Consider the following 24,518-nt stretch of genomic DNA (forward strand, 5'->3'; position numbering starts at 1 on the left):
AGATGGATCAAATCTCAGCGGCTAATCTGAAAGTTAAGGATTTAGTTCATTGGAAAGGTCTATTATCGAAATAAATCATTTGTATAGCTGTTATACTTTTCAAAATATCATAACAATACACATGGCATATCTATAGAAATCCACAATGAAGTCTTCCAGCAGATAATTATTTAGCAGATTTTTACTTAAATAGTTATGTATCAAAATCGCTTCCTACTAATGCGTTTTTAAAAGGGTATGTTATTTCCACTAAAATCACACTTTTCGATGATATAAAATGTAAAGGTGTCACCAACTCCGTTTTGTCTGTATAAATAGTTGATTATTCTACACAGTGTGTAGTGACCTTGAAAAAAGGATACGATAAATATGACCTTGTGACTACTATCTTATTTTTCAACATGTGAAGATATTATACATGCAGATAAAAAATTGGCAAAAACGAAACCGGTGAGCCATTTTCAATTATTTTTCAAGAAAACGTTAAAATTTAATAATAAAAAGTAGTGTATCCTTAAAAAAAAATCAAACGTGAGTCTTCAACAAAATGCAATTTGAAGTCAAAATATTAAACACTTTTGGGGATATATACGTGCAACTTATTCACAAGAAATACCTCTCTCTAGATTGAGGGTAATACAATATGCTTTATACTTTGAGTGTGCAAGAATAAATATATATATATATAATTTGCGATATATTTCATTCTCAAAAATGTTAAACTAATTTCGTGATATTACACCTATACTTGCATGTAACCTTGTAGAAGCGGAAAAAAATGACCCAGTAATTACGATTTATACTTTTACACACAAAGCTTAAATATAATCTTAATGAGTATTGTAGCAGGTAAAGAAATTGGGCATGCATTTTGTGTGTGGATTGAAATGTGTACCAAATATGAAACTTTATCTACTCAACAGTAATTGCGATAAATGTACATATTGATATCTATTTATACAAAACAGCCGTTATCTAGTTTGTGCTATCAGTTTCCTTTGGGAAAAAAGAACACCAATCAAACTTTCGACCTTTCTAACTTTTTGTCTTCACGCTCTTCTGTACTCCTTTTACCACACTGTTTGGGGTTTTCGCTACTTCTGTATCATTCATAGTACGTACTTTCTTGAGTGTCCGTTTCCCTTTGTATTGATGTAATGAAGTCAGTGGTTGATTAAATAATTTTATTATATAATTACAAAGTCAATATTATTTCCAGAGTTCAAATGTTCCAATGTTCACAAACTGTCTTTCATGTTGTATTGTAGGATGTTCAATATCGTCACATGGGCACGTGATCGTATAGTAGTATTACTGTTCAGTCCTGATAGAGTTCATTCGGATATTAAGGGCATGAGTTCCAGCCTACCTACGTGGAAGGAGATCTTCGCAGAATCTCCTGTTGTAATCTATCACTCAAAATCTATTGTATCAATCTTTTGTTTGCCGTTCGAGTCCAAACTGGATCTTATATAGTTCAGAAAGGTCATCAATCAGCTTTCAACAATGGCCATAAGTGTCAACAGTTTTTAAAGTAGTCTAGCTTTTAAATAATACATGTACTAGGTTGGTAAGTTGACATTGCCATTAAAGTCGGAAGACTACATGTAAGATAAATGTCTGCACCTTGTAAAATATTGTTTTGTAACATATTGATCCCCTATATTCCTGTCAACACAAGACAAGCTGACCTTTAGTACTTAATTGCTATGGTATTTGGTTTCTTGTGGAGAGTTGTCCCATAAGTAATCATACCGGTACCACATTATCCCATTTTTTCCCTATTTATGCCCTTGACGTAGTTTAGCTACCCTGTATTTTAAAACAGAAAACAATTGTGTTTTCTTGAAACACAATTAAACTTTATTTTTTCTTGACAATTACCCACGAGTTTTTCGTGTATAAAAACAATTCCTTGAAGAAATAAAAACTCTTTTATCGAAACAGTTCCTTCTTCTTGTTTTTATACTGTCTGAGCCTATATCACGTGATCAGAAAAGAAAGGGAAAACTATCTATCGTATAACAGTATAATTGCTTGTCAACACAAAGTTAACAACAAAGCTTTAATGGAAGCTTTTAAACTGTCTTCACAGTTAGTTGACTATAAAATGAAATGCTGAAAGCTAAGTGACATTTAGTATAAGAATGATGAGACTTTAAACATCTCGATAACTAGTATGCTGATAACACACTGTTGATTGCAAAACGCCTAATTTTCTTCTTACCTATTATGTCTGTTTGGAGTCAAGTCAGCATTACTACAATACTTTTTCATTTGTTTGATCTTTTGATTTTGCCATTTGATAAAGAGACTTTTCGATTTGAATTTACCTTGGAGTTTTTTTATGTTTGTTATTTTACTTTTTTCTATCAAGATATTTATGCAATATCAAAAATACAAAGATTTGAAAACAAAACTTATATTTGTTCTTCACCTAAGCTAGTGATACATTTTGAAGTCTTTCATATGTCATTATCTTAGATGTCAACACACGATTTTGAAATAGAAAAAAATAAGATCAGTTTGTCATTTTGAGTTTATAGTTTTATTATTTAATGAATTATTATGGCGTATCTATACTTTTTAACTTTCCTTTAATGCAAATTTTCAAACTTATACCCTTTCCAATAAAATTGGTCATATCTTAAATATAGAAAGATGTGGTATGAGTACAAATGTCTCAACTCTCCATCCAAGTCTAATTTTATAAAAGTAAACCATTAAAGGTCAAGGTACGGTCTTCAACATGAAGCCTTGGCTGACACCAAATAGCAAGCTATAAAGCCCCCCCCCCCACCCCCCCCCCAAAAAAAAAAGAAGAAAAAATACTAGTGTAAAACCATTTAAACGGGAAAACCATCATTCTAATTTAAAAAATGTTAAATTTATATAATTGTCTAATAAAAAATCGTTAATAATAATTTGTTTGTAATTGCCAAAGCCTAGTGTTCATTATCATTCTTTTAACTTCATCCCATCCAAAGTATACTGGCAAACGGACATGCAGATGTCATATTAACTAAGCTCTACTTTGCACATTTTATAATGAATTTACAATGCTAATTCAATATAGTTTTTCCCTATACAATATAGAAAAGGTAATGTATTATAAAAGTTTTATGTTATTATACAAACATAGAGCATAGAAACCGATAGAGCAGAGTATGTGTCCATAAATTTGTTAATCAAACATTATCTAGTCAGAGTTTAAACAATCAAACTTGCTGATATATTGATTTATGTAACTTAGGATGAAAATTGACGATAATAGCTGACACAATTTAATGGACTACTTGACTTTCGCTTACCATAAACGTTCATTATTAAGATAAATTTCTGCATTCTCGGTTTAAAAAAAACCAAACAGACAGATGATTTTACACATGTCCAATTTATCAACACCTACAGCGTATAGATTTCCACATTCATTTAAACAATCTGTAACTATTTTCTTGTTTCGTTATATTAAGAATATAAGGCTTGTAATACTGTCTCAATTAACTATTTCTAGTAAAAACTGTATTAACTGGTGTTATTAAACTTCTGATATTTAGTGAAATAGGCTACTAAAAGTTGATTCAACGAATGGCCTATGGATGAAAAGCCTACGTAAAACATGATAACAGCGATTGCTTATGGCAAATATGATCGATAAATGTGAATGACAAGGTCGTACAAACAATATTCTTCTCAACAAATGGAGTATGCCGGATTCATATTCAGATTCAGGACTGATATTTTGTAGATTTTCTTTGTTTGAATGGATACCATTTTTTAATATGACATCTGTAATATGGAGTTATTCTTTAATAATACAAGCGATCTGCTTCCTCCGTCAGGTAAGAATTTATATTTTATACCAAATAGGTATATTGTAGTGAATATACATTTAATATGTACATTTTTTTGTAATATGTTATTTTTTGTTTAAAAATATTCATTTTAATAAAAGTTAAAAAGTAACTAGATTATTAAATTTTATTATTATCAACGTTTTTGAATTAGAGAAGACGTATAATGTAGTGAACATAGATAAACAAGGCTACTTTTGTTTTCAGATATACATTTTAATAAAAATTACAGTGTCATTAGATTTCTATGTATTATTAAGAAAACACTTGTTTCATTTGCGAATTCATGGAGTTTTGTCACCTATTGACGTTACCCTTTATGTTAATAAATATACAAGTGCTTGGTTTGATATATGATTTACACTACATACTTGACTGATAAATGAATATACAAATAGAATTGGTTTCCGGTCTTTACACTTTTTTTTTCAAATTGTAATAAAAAAAATTGTAATTGATTTGACTTTTCTTCTAAAATCTTGAAAAAAATCACGTTTCTCTTTCTTATGCATGTTATTGCGTTGGTTATATTGCTTAAAGTCGCGTTTTAAAGTACTCAGCTGCATTATATCAATCTGCTGGAGGCCAGAGTTAATCAAAAGTGAAGGCTTTGTTTTCCCACGTATCTAAACTTTCTTTTTTTTTAATTCAAGTTTCTACTTAATTAATGAAAGGAGTGCTTGTTTAATTTTCAAAATCTCATAATTGTCTATTTAGATTATATTCTGTTTTCTATGAGATTAAGATATTAGATTGAAGAAATTTCTACTCGAAATGTTTAAAGCGTAATACAATGTATTAGTGGCGTTTGATATTAGAAAAAAAGTAAAATCACAAAAATACTTTACTCCGAGGAAAATTCGAAACTGAAAATCTTTAATCAAAGGACAAAATCAAAGGATAAAACACATCAAACCAATGAACACCAACAGTCAAATTCCTGACTTGGTACAGGCATTTCCAAATGTAGAAAATGGTGGATTGAACCTAGATTTATAGGGCTAAACCTCTCACTTTTATGACAGTCGCATCAAATTATTTTTAAAACGATGCGTGAACAAAACAGACACAAATCGGTAATAAAGTAAAAATATGGTTACATCAGTATTGAATTATCATAATCAATTGACTACAATTTACCTCATTTTTGTTGTTGAATAAAATAACAATAACAATAAAAATACAATTGATGTTTTCATCATTATTATTTTTGTTGCTGTTATATCATAGAAGACGCGTTGACATTTACAGAATGGTATTGACCACGTAAACTTAATTCAAATGATGTCAAATAATTGTTTGGAAATACTGAATCTTCAGTTATATTCAGACTATAAAATTTATCTATAAACAATAATGGTAGAGTTTTGTACATATTTATAGAATATTCATCATGTTCATTGTTTTTAGAATAAAGCTTTTTGTATTCATTTTACCGTTTGCCCTTTACGATAGGATCAATAAGCTTTTTAAAAAGATAGTTTTAAACCACATAAATAGATGACTCGATAATAGATACAAAGGAAAGAGATCAAAAGACAAAATAAAGATATAAACTGAAAAATCGGCGGTTTATTCCAGGAACACTGGAATGGCAAGCAGATTCTGGTTCATTTGCACACGGGGTTATTCTCATATAAGTATAAACCCGATGATAAGTCTTGTTCGGAAAATCACATTCGGGAGACGGACGGAATTGTGATCAAGACTATTAGAACATATCAGTCGTCATTTGTGAAACAGATATTCTCTAATAGTCAACTAACAGTTTCCGTAAAAGGAGTAGGTCCGGTAAGGACCTATTTTGGCCTCAAATTTCAGGTTCATCTGACAAAAGATTTTGACCACTTTTTAAACAGTTATGTGTCTATTTTATTTGAATCAATTAGTTTATGTGAAAGATTTGAACTGATTTAGTCATTAAAAACTATCCGATTCAAGCTCAAATATGAAAAATCAACCAAATATGCCGAAAAATGTCACTTTTCGGATGTTTTTTGTCAAAACTGAAAGTGGCCGCATCCGTGTTCATCCTCAACCTTTATATATGTTATGTATTATCATAAAATACAACTTCCATTTCAATATTAAGGATGAACACGAATGCGGCTACTTTCGTTTTACACGAAAACCGTCTAAAATTTAACTAAAATGCTAGAATTGTGAAGAATTCAGTAATTTAGCATGACTTTAAGGTGCCAGTACCGGATATATGTTCATTGTAAAGTCAAAAATAGTCCATATTTATGTAGCAGAAGCACTCTCCTGTTCAATAAATAACTTAAAGTTTACATTTTATCAATTTTGTAAAACTGCTATATTTTGGGGCCAAAAAGGGCTCTTACTGGACCTACTCCTTTACAAAGGGATAATTTCAACTTCACCACTTGGGACTCTTGGGTCAATAGATTTGAGTGAGTGGTTAAAGGAACTAATGATTTATGTACGCATTTGAAGAAACAGGTTTACTCATTCAGCTCTATGTAGTTATTGTTTCTTATATAGAAAGTAATCACGGATTGAACAAAAAAAAAAACATAGTTGATTAGTATCGTTGATGCTCATAATACGTTAGGATTCGTATTAATTTAAATGAAAAAGAAACCATGCACAGATGACTAAGTTTTGTCAATATATATATATGCGTGCATTGGTTCAATAATTTCTTTTACATAATACTTAACACAAACTCGTGTTTGTATCTTTAACAAGTTAAGGGCTTCAGTGGCCGAGGTGGTTTTATAACTAGTGCCGCATACTTGTCGTTAATGACTTAATATTGCATTAATGATACAAACTAAGATGAACAACTTATGATACCAATTTACCGACAAGCTGAATCCAGACTTTTAACAATCGGGAATTTTACAGACCAAGTAAGGGAGTGGATCCCAAACATAAACTTTACATTTCTTGTATACTGGTAGAATCCATTTATTACGTAAAATGTATACATTGCGAATCACAACATCCCAATAGTGAAAAATACAATTATTCCCAGATTTAAACAAAAAAGAATTTCTGAAAATTTAAACATGTATACAATCTTTTGTGTTCATAACCCCGATGTGTTTTCTACATTTATGATACTGTATGCTTTTGTTAAATGGAAGGGGAATATTTTTTAATAACAATACAGAGGCTGTTTACCTTTTCAGTGCGTGGCGAATTTTGCAATTCAATATATAATTCGAGTACTAATATTCTGTTCGTGGCTGATATGTTATAGTCTGTCTTCTTTAATATTATCAAGTCTGTTCTTTCCAACAATCGTAATAAGATCTAAATTTTCATTGAAAGCCTGGAGGGATCGATCGGAATTCGGAATTTGATAATTGATTGTTACAATACATATGTATATGATATCTCAACTTTTAAATTCGAGTTTCAAAATACAATATTCAAAATAGCCAATTGGAACACAGCTGTTAAATTTATCAAACTACTGCAGACAAAAAAATATATTTTACTGATAAATAAATTTCCTTTACTGAACTACAACTACAACTTGTTTAGGATCTAAAGCAACTTTGCATCTCCTAGAGGAATATGATATTTGCTAAAAATAATGTGTCTTTGCTTACACCACGACAAAGAATTATTGATAGCAATTCCTTGCAATTAGTTTCTTTTAATGAAAAGGATTAACTTAAACGCATGGTTTAAAACACTGATAAGTGTTTGAAATTAGATTTAAAAACCAAACTGTATATGAAAACTTGTAGTGTTTGCTATAAGGGGATTTGTCCTACTAAATGAACTGATGAGTGTCCCCAAATTTCACATCGCGGACAATGTGTGAATACAACACCTAGTGACCATTTGGTAAAGTATTTACCACCATTTTGTTTGACCATATCAAACTGTAATTTTATTTTTAAAATTTCAAGGAGAGTTCTAGAACTTTTGCTATCTAGTTTTAACTGTCCCATCAGAATGGCATTGTATATATATGAACACGATCCATTGAGACCGTTTGCAATCAAGTTCACATTCTTATTCCGATGTCTAAACATCATGTATTATTGACAATGTGGCACCTTTATTGGGATTTAGGCATTTGGTGGTTGAAGTTGAACTGTGGACATTTAATCGACTATTGCACCACAATGACACTATAGTCTGACTCTTGAATAACATGATCAAAATTGAATAGAAAAACCAAAAAGGACAAATAAAGTACGTAATTGACGAGCATTGAGGATAAAAATTCCTGAAAGATTTGCCAAATACAGCTACGGTAATCTATTTATTATGTAGAAAAGCCTTAGTGTTTTAAAAAAATCTAAATTTAATTTATAGATATATGTTTCTGTTCTACAATTCATTTTATAAATAGCCGAATTAAATGTTTTTACTAACATGAGCAAAACGATGGTTACCACATGGGAGCAATATCTGCTTACCCACTCTGAAGAATCTGTAATCAGCCTCAGTTTTGGTGCTGTTCTTTAGTTTTCTATGTTGGATACTGTTTTTTTATTTGTCTTTTAATCTTTAATCATGGCACTGTCATGGGAGCAATATCTGCTTAACCACTCTGGAGAATCTGTAATCAGCCTCAGTTTTGGTGCGGTTCTTGAGTTTTCTATGTTGTGTACTGTTGTTTTCTTTTGTCTTTTAATCTTTAATCATGTCACTGTCAATTTATTTTCGACTTATGAGTTTGAATTCTCCTTAAGTATCTTTCGGCTGTCTTTTTCTTTACCGAACACACAATTTATTCGTCGTTACATAGCAGGTGGAGACATTTACTACAGCGTAGCAGTTATGTTGTAAAAATGTTGTTACCATTAAATCATGCTGGTTGTCACAAACGAATATAAACATTCCAACATATGATATTTATTGAGACATTGTATCGATTAACATTTATAGACTGAAAATAAATATATTTCCATTACTATTGTATTGTTGAAGAACTGTGACTGTAATTTGTATTAAAGAAAATATAATTATAAATAAGATGATAATGTCCATGATCAAAATTTCTGACAGTTGATATTTTTTATATGTTTTTTTTGACAAGTTATGACATGGTAACGCTAGATAAATGATTTGTATTGTTCGACTAGGTCTAAAACATTTTTTGAATTTGATATTAACTTTAGTAAACACTACACTTGTTCTAAAGCAACCTCTGTAAAAGAAGATTGCCTGTTTGTCTTTTCATTTTTAGCCATGGCGTTGTCAGTGTATTGTCGATCAATGAATTTGACTGTCCCTCTGATATCTTTCGCCCCTCTTTTGTTGTAAAATATCCCCTGTAAGTTATGCTAAGCTGTCATAAATATTCGCATTGAATGCCATGTATATAGAAGTAGATCTACCATGACGGATCTTTTTAATTTGTTTTACCTTCGTCGCATCTTTTTGACTGCTGTTGAAAATTAAGTCCCCCCGGTATTATCGACGGGTTTCTGCCTATGGATTCTCTGCCAATATATTCTGTAAAGGAGACGATATAGAAATTGCAAAAGATGAAAAAAGCCATTATAAGACATTAAAGGAAAAACTGTCAAAAGGAGAAAGTAAGATAGAAGAAGTTTTTTTACAAATTGCAAAAGAAGTAAAATTCCATGATTTCTTAAGATTATGTTACTTCTTCCGATGAAGGAGAAAAGTGATACTATCTATACTTTACTATGTTATCTCCTATTGTGTGTTTGCTTGTCTTTTTCCTTGTAAGATATACCCTTGTCAGTTTTATTTTTATTTGATTTGTTTGAATGTCACTTTAGTATCGTTCATCTCTCTTTCAATTCACAAACAATTTATTGTGTAGTTACTATTGATGTATTTGACATAAGTGTTCGTAGCCCATTTGAGAACAAAACGTGCAAAAAAAAAACCTTACAGATATCAAAGAAATTGAAAGTAGCAGTTCAAAAATTAACGAAGAATTTCCAACTTGATTTTAAAAAACCCATATAGATTGATCTGTATATAGTAAAGACTTAGGGGGAGGAAAGTGAATTTACGTTATTTCTAAGTACTTACGGATTTGTCATTCAATATGTAATTTTCTGTTTATAGTTATGTAGGCTAATGACTATTATCTCTTTTGTCCATCAATAAAATGAAGTCCCATGGTCTGTCTTTCATCGAATGTATCGCGTTCAGCATTTATAATATGAACAATCATTTGAATTGAAAGCCGAGAAGGATCATTATAGATTCGAAAGCGAAATGCCAATTCTTTAGAAATGTTACTTTTCAGTCGTTATGCAGAAATATATTTATGCTTACAATAGCCTATCAGAATCACATCTTGTGAACGAAACTTTTCCTGTGCTACCCTTAGGCAGGCATATCCCATTTTACCCTATTTATCATTCAAACGATTTTATAGAAGAGATGGAAATTTGACCATTTCAAAGACTCTTGCACCAAAATGCCAACATATTGTATCGAATAACAGAAACACAATCAAAAGTTCGAAACACACTTTATTATATAATCAATATTCCTTTTTTTTGTACTGCAATTCTATACTATGCCCAAAATCTATGCATCATTACAAAGCGGCGGGAACATTTAGTTACAGCGATCTTGTTGTGAATATGAAGACAATGTTGTTTTTCTGTTGTATGTCAGAAGCTGTTTAATACATTCTGACATATTTATTCGATATTTTAGAATTCATCTGATAGTGTTATTTTATTTAAAGAGTGAATACAATAAAATCTTAATGATCAGTGTATTGTGTAAAAGCTATGCTTGTAAATTATATCAAGTCAAAAAAAGATAATTTACTATAGATTTCAAATTAATATTTTAAATGAAAAATTTCAAAAGGACATTAGTCTTTGACCTACATTTCAGACTATTGGTGTATATCAAGTTTTGCCTTGTTAGCACTATATTCGGATTTAAACAGTAAGAATAGAAATACATTTTTTTATTGAAGTATGCCAACATTTTTAGTACGTACGTAATTTGTTCTACGACATTTGTTCTAGAGTTCCATTCAGTATATAGATTGAGCTGACCTTATAAAGATTAATCCTGATATTTACAAAGAACACAGACCATCTAAACAACATTTATTAAACTTAAGCATCATACTGTTGATGAACTGCCTTTCCCAATGGTATCGTTTTGTAAAGGAAAGATTTTTTAGCTCAGACGTTCTGTTAAGGAGACGGCATAATTAAAAAAGAGGGACGAAAGATACCAAAGGGACAGTCAAACTCATAAATCGAAAATAAACTGACAACGCCAGGGGTAAAACTGAAAAAGACAAACAAATAAAAAAATAGAGCACACGACACAACGTTTTTTGCCAATTGCAAAAAAAGTATTTTAAAAAGAAATTCAATATCATGCTATTTCAAATAATAAGGAAAATAGGATATATAATCTAAACTGTCATGTTCTTTTTGTTATATTCAACATACAAGGCCATTTTGCAGAGATGTTTTGATTATATGTTTGTTTTATCCAAATCAACATCTTTAAGGATGTACACCTCCGAGGAGCCAAAAATTTCTAGAATTAAACTTTTTTTTTCTTAACCTGCTGGTTGGCTTAATAAGACTGTAACGCAATGATTGGTGAGGAAAATCATGTGGTGGTGCACTTATTTTTTTGCTACGGACCTTTGGAATGCCTAATTTTGATGATTTCACCATTTTCATTTTTTCCACTATTTTGGGGCTATTATCGGAAAAAAAATACAATTCCCCAATTAAACTTTTTTTCATACTTTCTATGAAGATGAAGTGGACCAATCTGAATTAATTTTACTTACAAAAACTATAGGTAGATGTTAATATAAGAAAGTTTTATCATATTTTGACGCTTTTTTGTGTAAAATTTACCATGCTGTCAATTTTGTATTTTTTGTGATCTTTCTCAGTTTTAAGAACAAATTGCATATTATTTCAATTTTTTGTTATAAATTATTGAAAAAATACATATCTAAGAAATTTGAAAAGACCAAAATGATATGGTATGTACATGATTCTTATAAAATCATTTCTTGTATCCCTAACCAATTTCTCAAAATTTTGGCTAAAATACTGACTTGATTGGTTGTAAAATTTTAAAACTAGAATACTCAAAAACCATTCATTGTAAATACACACTTTTTTCATAGATTTATGTTTGATTATAATATTTTAAAAATTCATTGATATTTTCCACTTCTATCACATGTTTTGGAAATAATTCAAGAACAAGTTTTCAACGAGACTGAACGAGACTTAAAAGTCAGAAGAATACATCCTTAAAGGAATATAAATTATGTTTGATACTTTCTGATTTTTTTTAATAAAAAGGACCAACACGAATTATAAGCATACCGTCTTTATTTACATACTATGGTTTCAAATTACTCAAACTAGGCAAACACATCTCTTTGTTTAACCCTCTCGATGTAAGATTTGAAATTAAGAACTTCATGCGTTGCCAATAGATAATAGCATTTAGATGTCGCCAGTGCCATAATCTTTTGACGTCGTCTTTTCATACCAATTTTGTAATATTGATTTAGCAAATTATTTTCCTATGCGGACAGCATTTGTGGATATAGAGGGTGACTAGGTAAACAATTTGATGATGATATATTAATTGAGTATACTGTTAGAATACAAATCTCAATCTTGTTGGGACAAGGAGGAATTTAAAGTTATCTGATAAAGTTTTTAATTTGTTTTTGCATTTTTAAAACAAACTATTAATGATGAATTTACCCATTTACCTTTTCGTCTGTCTGCTCACGGGCTGATAAAGTGATAGCATGACATGGGATGAAAAAGGATGTGATATGATTATGACATCTTATGCTCTTTTTATCATATATTTCAGCAGGAAACATACAGCACTAAAAAAAAACCTTTGAAATGCACATATTGTATTTATTGTTCTGTATTTTTTAATAATACATATCTCTGTTTCTAATACTTGCTGTTTTTTTTTATCCTACTTAGTAACGTCTTACTTGTTTTGCTTTATAAATATTTTGATTTGAGCGTCACTGATGAGTCTTATGTAGACGAAACGCGTGTCTGGCGTACTAAATTATAATACTGGTACCTTTGATAACTACTTACACAAGAAATATACTATTTCAAGTTGACATTTCTGAAATTTTTAGAATGAAATTCAAATGCCTTGCGATAACTCTACAAGTGACAGAAACCAGTTATTTTACAATAAATCTTTAGAATTTCATGGATTTATGATTTTATTTTCTTGAAAATTCATTCAAGCTTATATACAAATAAACTGTTTGGTTTCAGGGAACTAAGTTGTGTGCGTGCTTATGTAAATATATAGAAAACCTTTAAATTTGGAGTCTGTCCAGCATGGAGATTAAAAATTATAAATGCATTGCAAATAAGGCAAAAAATGTAATGCTTTGATATCAATCTTATTCTCACCTGCAGAATCCTACTAAAAGATGACAAGAATTATAGGCAAAATTTAAGAGCATATTAAAGGATATTTAGTGAACTAGAGCCTTGTCCGAACCTATCCTTACCATAAAAATCTCAAGATATTTTTGTTTACAGAAAAACGAATATTTTCCTCTCTTTGATTGGATGCCGTCAAGTGAGAAGACCACAACTTTGACATCTGAGTGGACCCATGTGTGGGGGAAATCCCCAACCTGTGTATGCAACTACTTATTTGTGTAGTACACTAGCCTAGAATTTACATTAATTTATTTTGTCAGTCCACATGATGCAATTATATACTTCAATGCTTAACTGTAACAAAATTTCTGCTTGGGACACATGTTCTGGTACACAAGAACTGGTACCTGCCACCATAGAAAGCCATGCAATAATAACCGGGAGCAGTTGATATAAACAGGAAGCAGTTGATATATATAAACCGGAAGCAGTTCATTTACAATAAGCAGTTCATAACGAAAGTCATATCACACGGCTAAGACAATTCCTCAAATTTAATGAATAAATATATGTACACACTAGCCTAAAGAGGGGGTATAATTATTACAGTATTTTCTATAAGTAAATGATAAATGTATTATTATATACTTCGTAGTAAATACAAGAACACGTGTCAACCAGCCATGATGATATCGGTATCAGTCACGGTTACAAATGCTAAATCCAAACCTTTATCTGCATGATGTCACCTAATCGATATCCGTCAAGGCATTAAACCCCTTATATATGTTTTACGTAACTTCACATCGAAACAATTCTTATCTAGCTGTACTTTAAGTACACGTATGTAATAAAATTATAAAGTAGAGCTCTTGTGATTATATTGGTGCTATTAAAAAACCCATATGGTATTCTCTATAAGTATATCTGTTGATTTAAAAAAATATGAGTTTAGTAAAAAGTAAAAGTATATTGCTCAAAATATAATTAAGTGTTGCTATGGAATTTTATGATATGCTTATCTGATAATGTGTAATTCATTACTAAGAATGTAAATAAACAAGAAATCGCATTTGAAACCGATTTTTAAGATGAAAGCAAAAATGATGCCAAAAGCATTTTTATATATATTTAAAAAAAACCAACAACTTGCCATTATCATTGACAGTATAACAGGTGCTCAAGAAGGGGAAGTAGAGCCAGCTCCATAAGTGACAAGGAGAAAAAAAGAATAAATTGTGGAATATATCTGTGGTAAAAATATTTCAAATGACAGAATTGATTTCGTCTATGTTGTTCTTATGCACACTGATGATGTGGTTATTGATATGAATAACATAGACAGACATGTCTGATATCATCAATTATATAGTTAAAAATAGTTCGTCAATGATATTTTATTTGAAAGAAACATCATCAATAATGCTTTTCACCAGATTCTATGTTGTTCAAATCACATACTAAATTTCATATAAAAAAAAGATAACTGTTTTTCAAGGTGTATGGGTATTATTGGTCCTAAATGCTCTTCAACTTCGTACTCTTTTTAGCCTTGTAAACATTTTTTAAGTCGAGCGTCACTGATGAGTTTTTTGTAGACAAAACGCGCGTCTGGTGTAAATATAAAATTTTAATCCTGGTATCTTTATATTGAGTTTATTTGCAACCACTGGGTCGATGCCACTGCTGGTGGATATTTATTTCCCGGAGGTATCACCAGCCCAGTAGTCGTCAATTTTTGTGTTGACATGAGTAATCATTGATATGTTCATAATTATAAATCATCTGTTGACAAAATTTAGAATTTTTGAAAAAAATAAGGCTTTTCTACCTCAGGAATAGTTTATATTAGCTGTATTTGGCAAAACTTTTAGGAATATTTGGTCCGCAATACTCTTCAACTTCGTTCTCTTTTTTGCTTTTTAACATTTTTTGATTCGAGCGTCACTGATGAGTCTTTTGTAGACGAAACGCGCGTCTGGTGTAAATATAGAATTTTAATCCTTGTATCTATGATGGGTTTGATTGAATCTTTTTTGGTGATAATGCACATAAACGTTCAAGTTATAGCTCCAATTTATTACAAGGTGGAAAAAAATCTTCGATGAATTTGTAATACTTATACTATTTCATAAGTAACAAAATCAATTAAGGCGCACAAGGAGACACCACTTCTTCAATATTTTCAAAAATTATTATAGATACCAAGATGACACATTTAATCCTTTCTTATTCATAATTTTCTTTTCCTTGTTAGAAATATTCTGTTGACTAATTGATTTAAAGTTTATATTTATCAGTTTATAATCGTGATTTTAGTAAAACGGTTGCATAATTGACAGCTTGGTTTATTTCTTGGTGACATTGGAACATTTTCGCATTTTGCACATACTTAACGTTTGAATCCATTTGCTGATGCTTATTTTACGACTTTGTTAAGGATGTGAAATGCAATATATTGACATCAGCTTATTATGAAGAGTTACAAGGAATAATTGCATTCGGAATTAAACGGACTTAAAAGTGATGTGGATCGTTTTTTTTTTATTTATACCAGACACTTGTACTCTGTCATACGGCAGTACATGTTTACATTATTTTTATAAAGATGATATTTTGCGCTCTTTTAACCATTTGAAAAATTGAAAAGAGTATTTGTTTTATTTGTTTTGGAGATATTTATTTTATGATCTAATGCCTTCTTTTTTTCTTTGCCGGGTCTTTGCACTTCTTATAATATAGTGGTCCCAAATATTCGTGACAGTTAATTACTGAAATAATTTCCTTTGTCTACGTTACTCGTCTTTGCATCACATTAATATACCACATCATCTGCAGTCTTCCTCTGAGATATTAAACTGATATACACACCATTATGTAATCTTTATCATGACAACATAGATGTTCTAAATAACCTTTTTAATACTACTTTCTAATACAAATTAGGTGCTATTTTAAAACACTTATAATGCCATCACTCCCAAACACATTATTTCATTCAATTATTACTGAGTTACATAACAATTTAGAATAATCAAGAAAAAACAACAGGTTTATATAATTCATATCTATTTGCAAATGTTTGCAGTTCATTTAATATGTTGGTTAAGTGTTATCTTTGATTGTTTTTTCTCTCTTATAGTACAATACACATTATAACCATTTACGATTTAAACTTTTGGAACTTGATAACTTGATTGAAATTTCACCTGATTTTTTTTAATGTTTTTTGGTGAGTTGAGCGCAAAAAGAAACCCTGTTCACCCCACCCCCTCACCCCACATTCTTTAGTTCACTCCCGTGAGCATGACTTTTAGTGACTATCTTTGTTTGGCGTCTGTCATAATTGTATTTCATTTTGTTTTGTTAGATATGAGGCCGTAAAGATTCTCAATTGACTATTTTACATGTCAGGGCTTTTATAGTCGACTCTTCGCCATTGTTTTTTCCAATGTCGACGTCTGTACGGCTGCCTGTAATTGCGTATATCCACTTTATTTAACTCTTGTGGATATTTGTCACATAACCAATCATACCACATCTCCTTATTTTTATATCATGTTTTTGATGCTTGATTTGTCTTGAACAATTATCTATCTCACGTTTTTTCCATCATGAAATTTCAAATGCGGGCGTATATCAGTCTGTCAACATTATACGAGCTCTAATGAATAGTACATTAAATTATTTATTGTATCTGTTAGTTTGGTCTTTAATATTTTTACTTTCAGAAGGTTTGAACATCTTTCTATCCTTGTGATTCTCAAAAAGGTAAAACATATGATTGTTATCTTGGGGAATATTTTCAGGCATATGTTTAATGATGATCAAGACGAAAGGATCCGGTTTTCATTTTTTTCTGTTGTACATGTATAATTATTCATTCTTAAAGCGTACTCTTTAACTAATTTAAGTGGTAATTTTCATCATAATGATATAGACACTAGTATTTTTTACAGCATTGAAGCGTACTGCCGGAAGTCTTTCGAAACCTCATGAACACTGATTAATATGATGTAATGGTATTAAAGACCGTTAAATATTTTGTTCTCCGTCATCAACTCCCGTCGCTTAAAATATTTAATCGATACAACTATAAAAGGTGAAATGTATTGGAATTCAGAGAATATTAAAAACGATAAGATATATCGACCAATTACATAAGTAGTACAATGTTACTGTGAAATCATCCGATTTGTACACTAATAAACTTATACCAAACTTGTAAAGCCTTTTTAAAACAATTATGGCTCTAAAGTTATGGACTATGTTGTTCTTAATATCCAAGTATCAATCTATGCAACCATAACAAATATTCATCTTATTTATATATTCGTCTTTCAATAAACACTTGTTAACATTTTAGTATGATAGGATTGTATTCTTTCTGACAAAATATCATTTTCTGTTTCATTTTCATATTAGTTTGTTGCGGGTCTATCCGTTGTCAGTTGTAAAAACATACATGTACCCAAGGGTTTTCTGTATAAATATTCATATGAGAGTATATGTGGTAAATATGTATCATATTGCAATATATAGTAAATGAAGAATTAATGAGGACTGTCGCTCCTACTGAATTTTATACTGTAAGCACATGTGTTTTTGAACCATTGTTAAGTAAAGAAGATTTTTAATTTTGGTACAATTTCTCCAAAACTAACAATGTCTAAAATTGCAGTCATAGTTTTACATGGAATATGAATGGAATGTAGTGTATAATATCTTATATCGACAATATCTTCTCGAAAACAACCGAGCCAATAGAGACAATAACACAATTATAACATAAGAGGTGAATTATAAAGATGAACGTTCAGTAACATCTTCAAGAATCAGTATATAAGTTAAGACCACATATACTTAGATAGCTCCCGCTTAGTTGTGAATAGGACGAAAGACAAAAAACTATTCATTATAATACAGGAAATGACGCTGAAAGTGGCGTTATGCACACACAAAAAAATCCAAACACGTTTGAAATTAAGGCGGTTTTATAACATATTAAACATGGCTGTCTTCTGGTATATACATGCTATATTGTATTGTTCACCATATCTAACGTGCAAACGATAATATAAACAAATTTCTAAACAAATTTGTAAATATAATGTAGGCCTCATTTACATTATATTAATATCTGTAGAAAACTGTATAAGAATCTCTTGACTCAGGAAAGGGATTCTGAGAAATGTGCATCAAACCATATTAAAATATGTATGACTAAACTTTTAAAACTGTGCAAAATTAAATGAGTTATGATAAAAACTTCTCCGTATCCGACAATTGTATGTCTACATTTGTAATTATTCCATATAAATGATAATTTGACTGACACTCCATATTCCTTATACGCACCAACCTTCACCATATTCTGACTAAATACAGATCAGATGTCCAAGCTATGTTTATAAGTTTGTTTTTTATTTTTTTTTCTTCAAAACTAAATGAATATGCTAAGGCATATTTTTTTCTATAACGACTAGAAAGTTTGAAAGATAAGGATTCATTCTATGAGGAAAATTTAGAAGAAACAGTTTGGACTCAATGACTTAAACGACAAAACAATCAATTGATACAAGAAAAGAAGATGGGTTAATAAAAATTCTAAGATCAACTTTTGTTCGAAGAATTTAAATTGTTTGCTTTCATCATAATGTAGACTAGAAATTATATACAGATGACATTACAAGGGTGTAGAAATTGTAATAAAATTATGTCGTTCCAGTACTACTTTCTTCCTGAAATGTCTGCCTTTTGTTTGGCATTGTTCTTGATAAACATTGATAAGGAATACTTTAGACCATAATGAGATGGTCCGATATGAATTGTAATCCTGCACATGAGGTTGTAAATAAATCGTAAATGTCTGCAACCATTCTAAATTGTATATCCAAAATAGAATGATATAATCTGAAAACTTTAAAGTGCAGAATTAATTGTCAGTTCAAATGTCATGATAAAAAAATAAACATTTCAAATCTGACAATGTTGACCTAAATATGCCAATTTTATAGATATTCTTGTGAAAATTAGACAAGAATATCAGACGCATAATAATATTAGTATTTATAAACATGTATCTTAAAGCCTTATATTTTGCAATCATATGAATGATGTTATTTTATTGATTTATAATAATTTCAATCCAAAGGGGTCAAATAAAGCCTGATTGCACTTGTTGTTCTAAAAACAGAACAAAACCAAATGTCATCTAAAAGAAACAGTCAGTTATAAGATAAACCTCGCATGAGGCAGTTATAAACATGCTATTTAAAAAATATAACACTGAATGAATTTTCTTACTTAAAACAAAAGTCCGCTGGAAAAGATACAAATGTCAATGAAATACCATTTCGGAATGAACTGACAAAATCATACCACTATAAACTACATCTTCCACTTCCGCGTTAACTGTAGGTATATTTCATCACGTGCATTTTTGCAGACTATAGCATAGTTTCGCACCTTTCATACAACACTAACTGATTTGAATAATGTTGTTCCTTGAATATAGAGAAAATAATATATTAGGAAATTTGGGGTTAACGTCAAATTATGTAGCAAATCAACAATGACAGATATCCTACATTCCAATTTTATTATAACTGTTTTGTACGCTCGATTGATACATTGTATATTAGTAAATCGGATGTCATTATAATGTATTGTAAGGACTCAATCTAATAAAAGATTGAAAAAAACCCCGGAAATATTGAAATGGTTTGAAATATTTAAAAGAGGAGTTTCAATTATTACAGTATATGAAAAGAAACAGACAACAAAGATCAGCAAACATGTAAATAAAGTTCATTGCATTTTCCATGAAAGTGTACGTAATATGTCTAGAGATCAAATGTTCATTCAATTTAGTTCATTTTCTTACAATATGGTAAATCTATTTCTTTTGAAATTTCTGCAATATACAATGTGGTTTCATCCCAAATTCAAGTCTGTATTTAAAATAACGTTTTTTGTGTTTTTTTTCTTTACAGAACCAACACCGGATGTAAACAGTACATATGTAACAATAACTGGATTAGTTGTGTTTGGATTTCCTGTAATGACAATGACTATATTTTGTATTCTGCGAATAAAGTTAGAAAGAAAGAAGCGATATAGAGGATTATATTTAGATGACAGAATAGAGTAAGTTATTACACTGTTATTCAATACCGGATGTGATATGTTTACAAATAGTTATAAAATATCCCAGACACCAAAGGACGTGAACCAAGGTCATTGTCTGGTAGAAGATCAGCACAACTACATGTATCTTCTCTTGCTCAATCACTATTCAGTCTTTTATAAAAAGAAATAAAAGATTAGATAGTGATTCCAGGTTTGATATTAGATAACTTCCAGCTATCTTTATGATGTGTCTGTTAAGGAGAAAATTAAATAGTTTTCATGTTTATTAATTGTTATTACTTATCGTGACAATCTCACAATCTTTAAAACAATATAACACTCATAGTAATATTCCTTTTCAATGTGGACAAAGCAATATATTAAGAATCTCCTTTTCAAAACTCTCGGGAGTACTACATCCAATCTTTTGACAGCAAAATTGTTTACAATCTGGCAAACCTTCATAATTCATGATCTTCACAGTTTCTCTGATTGGTGAGAAGTAATGAAACTGAAGGAGTCACATCGTCTTAAAGTTTTATGTAATAGATATAGTCGAATTATTATATGAGTGTCGTAAGCGATGAAGATATGAGACTACAAAATCTAATTACCATAGAAGTAATGAATAATCATATTGTATTTACCAAGTATTTTGAAATAAAGTGTAAGCTTTGCTCATTGTTGAAGTCCATGATTTTACCTATGATTCTTTTTTTTTGTATCAGTTGGTCCCTTGCGGACAGTTGTTTCCCCTGAATAATACCACATCGTCTTTTGTCATATCAACTGCAGAAAGGAATTAAAATTGACGAGAAACACGTTTTATGTCATACTACAGTCACATCCTAATATACCATCCTACATTTGAGACTTAATCGTTTTTGAATGAAAATGTATATTAAATATATTTTATATTGTTAATCAAATTACGTTTTTAAACTTTGTATATGTCATTGAACTGTTAACGAGCGATTGTCCTTCCCTAGATTAGTACAGTCAAACCACAATGTTGGATATTCTGTTTTATTCAAAACCAATTCATATAGAACGTTAGAAAAATAGTTCCCAATCGTAATAATAAACAGTTACTGTCTTTTGATGAGGATGATATTTTGTTTATTGACTTTTGAATAATATGAATATCATTTTTTTTTTTAAATTTTATTAAAACACATATGATCAGAAAAAATCAATGAATTTATCGTTTCATTCCATATTTAAAGAGAAGCAGCGTTTTTGTTGACAATTATTTAAACCAATTGTACTTCAATCTTGTACCAAATTATACATTTAAAAGCACGCAATGTCTAGCACAGTAAATGTCACTTTTCTTCAGGCAAATATGTGTTTTTATTCAAAATGCAATTAATATATATAAAAACAAATCTTTCTAACATTCTCCAAAGAATAAAACCGACTCAAAATAAAATAGATAAATAAATAAAGGTAACATTTGACAATGCACAGTATCATCGGTGTTGAAAATATGTGTATCGGTAGTTCTTTATAAGATTATTAACATTTTATTCCCTGCTATAAAAAATTAGTAAGGGAACGCTTCATAAGAAATAAATTCGTGATCATGGTTCAATCCAGGTTTTAAGATATTTAACCTTCTATACACCCCAGATTACAACAAGATTTCTAATTAATTTCATTCACAATTACTTTCAAAATATACTGAATGACGGGCGTGATCTATATCCTCTAATTAAGGATTATATTAATTTAGGCGATCATATTGACAGCGTTAATATTTGCCGTCTAGAGTGCTTCGGTCAAAAAGAAGTGCTATCTTTGTCCTATTAGAAGCTGTCGCTCGTGGTAAACTATTTAGCATAAAGGTTCAACCCAATGTTGAAATTCGTATAGATTCAAGCCACCATGAATTATTTCTTAAGGTGGTACCCAACGCTTTCACTAAAATTAATTTGGCTCGTTTTATTTTCATAAAATTTTGTCAAAGTATTTACTTTGACCCTTTAACAAATATATAAAAATTTCGTGAACCAACCGTTTTCTCAGAAAAATTACACTGGTTATACAGCAGTTTGACATACACCAATTTTGATCATTGAGAAGCTTAATATTCATTTACAACACAATGTTATTAAAACGTTGAGATGACTTTACAGAGTTATCTCCCTGTAGTGTTAGGTACCACCTTAAATTATAAACTAAGGTTTCAGGTTTTCAAACAAAGTTGGTCCTACATTTGATATGGCTAATATATTTTTTATTCTTTTCCCCGATTTTTGTATTTTCAGTTTGATTAACAAATAAACTTCATGAACATTTTATTAACCTTTAAACATGACAACTTTCATGAATTCGACCTTCGACAATTATTGTTAGAGTACTGTTCACATCAAATGGAACGCTATATATATATATATATATTATTTGATTAATTGTTAAAAGGATACTTTCGTCAAGACAGTAAAAAAATAAATTAACATTTGATAAATGTTATGCGGTCGGGGCCTTTTTCTTGATTAGCATTTACCAGAAACGCTAAGATTCAAATATTTGAAAACCAAGGATATATAAATAGATAAAACGTTCATGTTTTAATAATATAAAAGTTTATTTTTTTGCAGTGGGGCAGCTGCACAGTGTCCAATGATACCAAATATAGAAGAGGAACAATACGGTACATCGTCATCAAGTGACCTAGAAAGGGCACAAACTTCTAGACGATTCCTGACAATGATACTTAACTTTATACGAATGGACCAATCAACGAGCACGGAAGAAGTTGACTTTAAAATAAGCTCATTAGATTGTCAAGTATGATGGACGTATGCTGTATGATATTTAATACAATACATTTGAATTTGTTTCATGAATATATCATCGTATAATTGGTCAGGTAAATAAAACAATAATACGACGCAGAAAAATTAAAATGGTCTAAATGATACTTTTGTTTCATAATAATTTTATATTATGAATTTGAATTATGTAATTGCAATCGAAGTAAGGTTATTACTGGAGTTTTTTATTGTATATCCTAACATTGTTCATTACTATATCAGAAATGAGTATTTTACCTAAAATTGAAAATATAAAATGCCAGTACCATATCAGGAATATGGAAGTTGTCCATTCGTTTGATGTATTGGAGCTTTTCACTTTGTCATTAGCTTAAGAACATTCCGTATAGAAATTTCCTCAGTGTAAATTCCTTTATATTTACATTGATGCGTTAAATAAATAGACATCATAAATAAAATAGTCAAAATATGGGTACACCAGTCATCATCGTATAACAATTTTAAAAGGAACAATTTAACAGAACACAAAAACATCTACTATCTACGAACACATTGGTTGATTTGAGTGTCTGATGTCAGAAAATTTTATACGTCACATAAATTTGTCGTTCAATGTGCATACAAACAATTTAAAAATTTAATTACTTTACTTTTAATGCTTCAGTCGAAATTAAATGTTCGTTTGTTCTATAGACTTTTTGCAGTGTAATATTTTTGTAAAATGAACAAAGATTTACTATATTTTCTTCCTTTATTTATATTATACTATATTATGTTATATGTGTTATTCTCGTAATATTTTGTCTGATGCTTGGTCTGTTTCTGTGTGTGTTGCGTTTCGGTGTTGTGTTGTTGTTCTCCTCTTATATTTAATGCGTTTCCCTCGGTTTTAGTTTGTTACCCCGATTTTGTTTTTTGTCCATGGATTTATGAGTTTTGAACAGCGGTATACTACTGTTGCCTTTATTAGTATTCAATTATATTATTGGCTCAATATTTAGATCCTTTCGTTTGATTTAATCCACGAAAATCTAGATACAACGATAATCAAGTAATTTACATAATGAATACTTTGTACATATTTCCATATCTATATGCATGCTAAATGAAAATATATTTCTTCAAATAAAAGTTTCAGGAATACTCAATGTATTTCAATTTCAGTAAACGTTGTCGTTATCTGCATGTTCTCATTCACAGTTTATTGCAGAGATACAGCCATACACACACGTATCATTGTACAACAAAAGTCCTTTGTTATTCATTGATGTTTGACACATGTTAACATATAGACATAGGAAGATGTGGTGTGAGTGCCAATGAGACAACTCTCCATCTAAATAAGAATTTAAAATAAAGTAAACTATTTTAGTTCAATGTACGGCCTTCAA

At 30.1% G+C, this 24,518-nt stretch overlaps 1 protein-coding gene across 1 annotated transcript; it reads left to right on the forward strand.

The window, feature by feature from the left end:
- Positions 1-3,668: 3,668 nt before the first annotated feature.
- LOC134705335 (uncharacterized) lies at positions 3,669-23,248 on the forward strand. The gene is made up of 3 exons (XM_063564080.1): positions 3,669-3,842; positions 20,212-20,365; positions 22,951-23,248. The coding sequence occupies exons 1-3, from the start codon at positions 3,797-3,799 to the stop codon at positions 23,144-23,146; spliced, it is 396 nt and encodes a 131-aa protein (XP_063420150.1). The 5' UTR covers positions 3,669-3,796; the 3' UTR covers positions 23,147-23,248.
- Positions 23,249-24,518: the final 1,270 nt, after the last annotated feature.

The sequence above is a fragment of the Mytilus trossulus genome, chromosome 2 (genome assembly GCF_036588685.1).
Source record: "Mytilus trossulus isolate FHL-02 chromosome 2, PNRI_Mtr1.1.1.hap1, whole genome shotgun sequence".
NCBI classification, from domain to species: domain Eukaryota; kingdom Metazoa; phylum Mollusca; class Bivalvia; order Mytilida; family Mytilidae; genus Mytilus; species Mytilus trossulus.

What these genes read in the sequence shown, in the direction of transcription:
- LOC134705335 (XM_063564080.1), top strand. Translation starts at nt 3,797, where the DNA reads ATGGAGTTATTCTTTAATAATACAAGCGATCTGCTTCCTCCGTCAG. An exon ending in CGATCTGCTTCCTCCGTCAG is followed by an intron (nt 3,843 to 20,211) that starts GTAAGAATTTAT and finishes TTTTCTTTACAG; the next exon opens with AACCAACACCGGATGTAAAC. An exon ending in TATTTAGATGACAGAATAGA is followed by an intron (nt 20,366 to 22,950) that starts GTAAGTTATTAC and finishes ATTTTTTTGCAG; the next exon opens with TGGGGCAGCTGCACAGTGTC.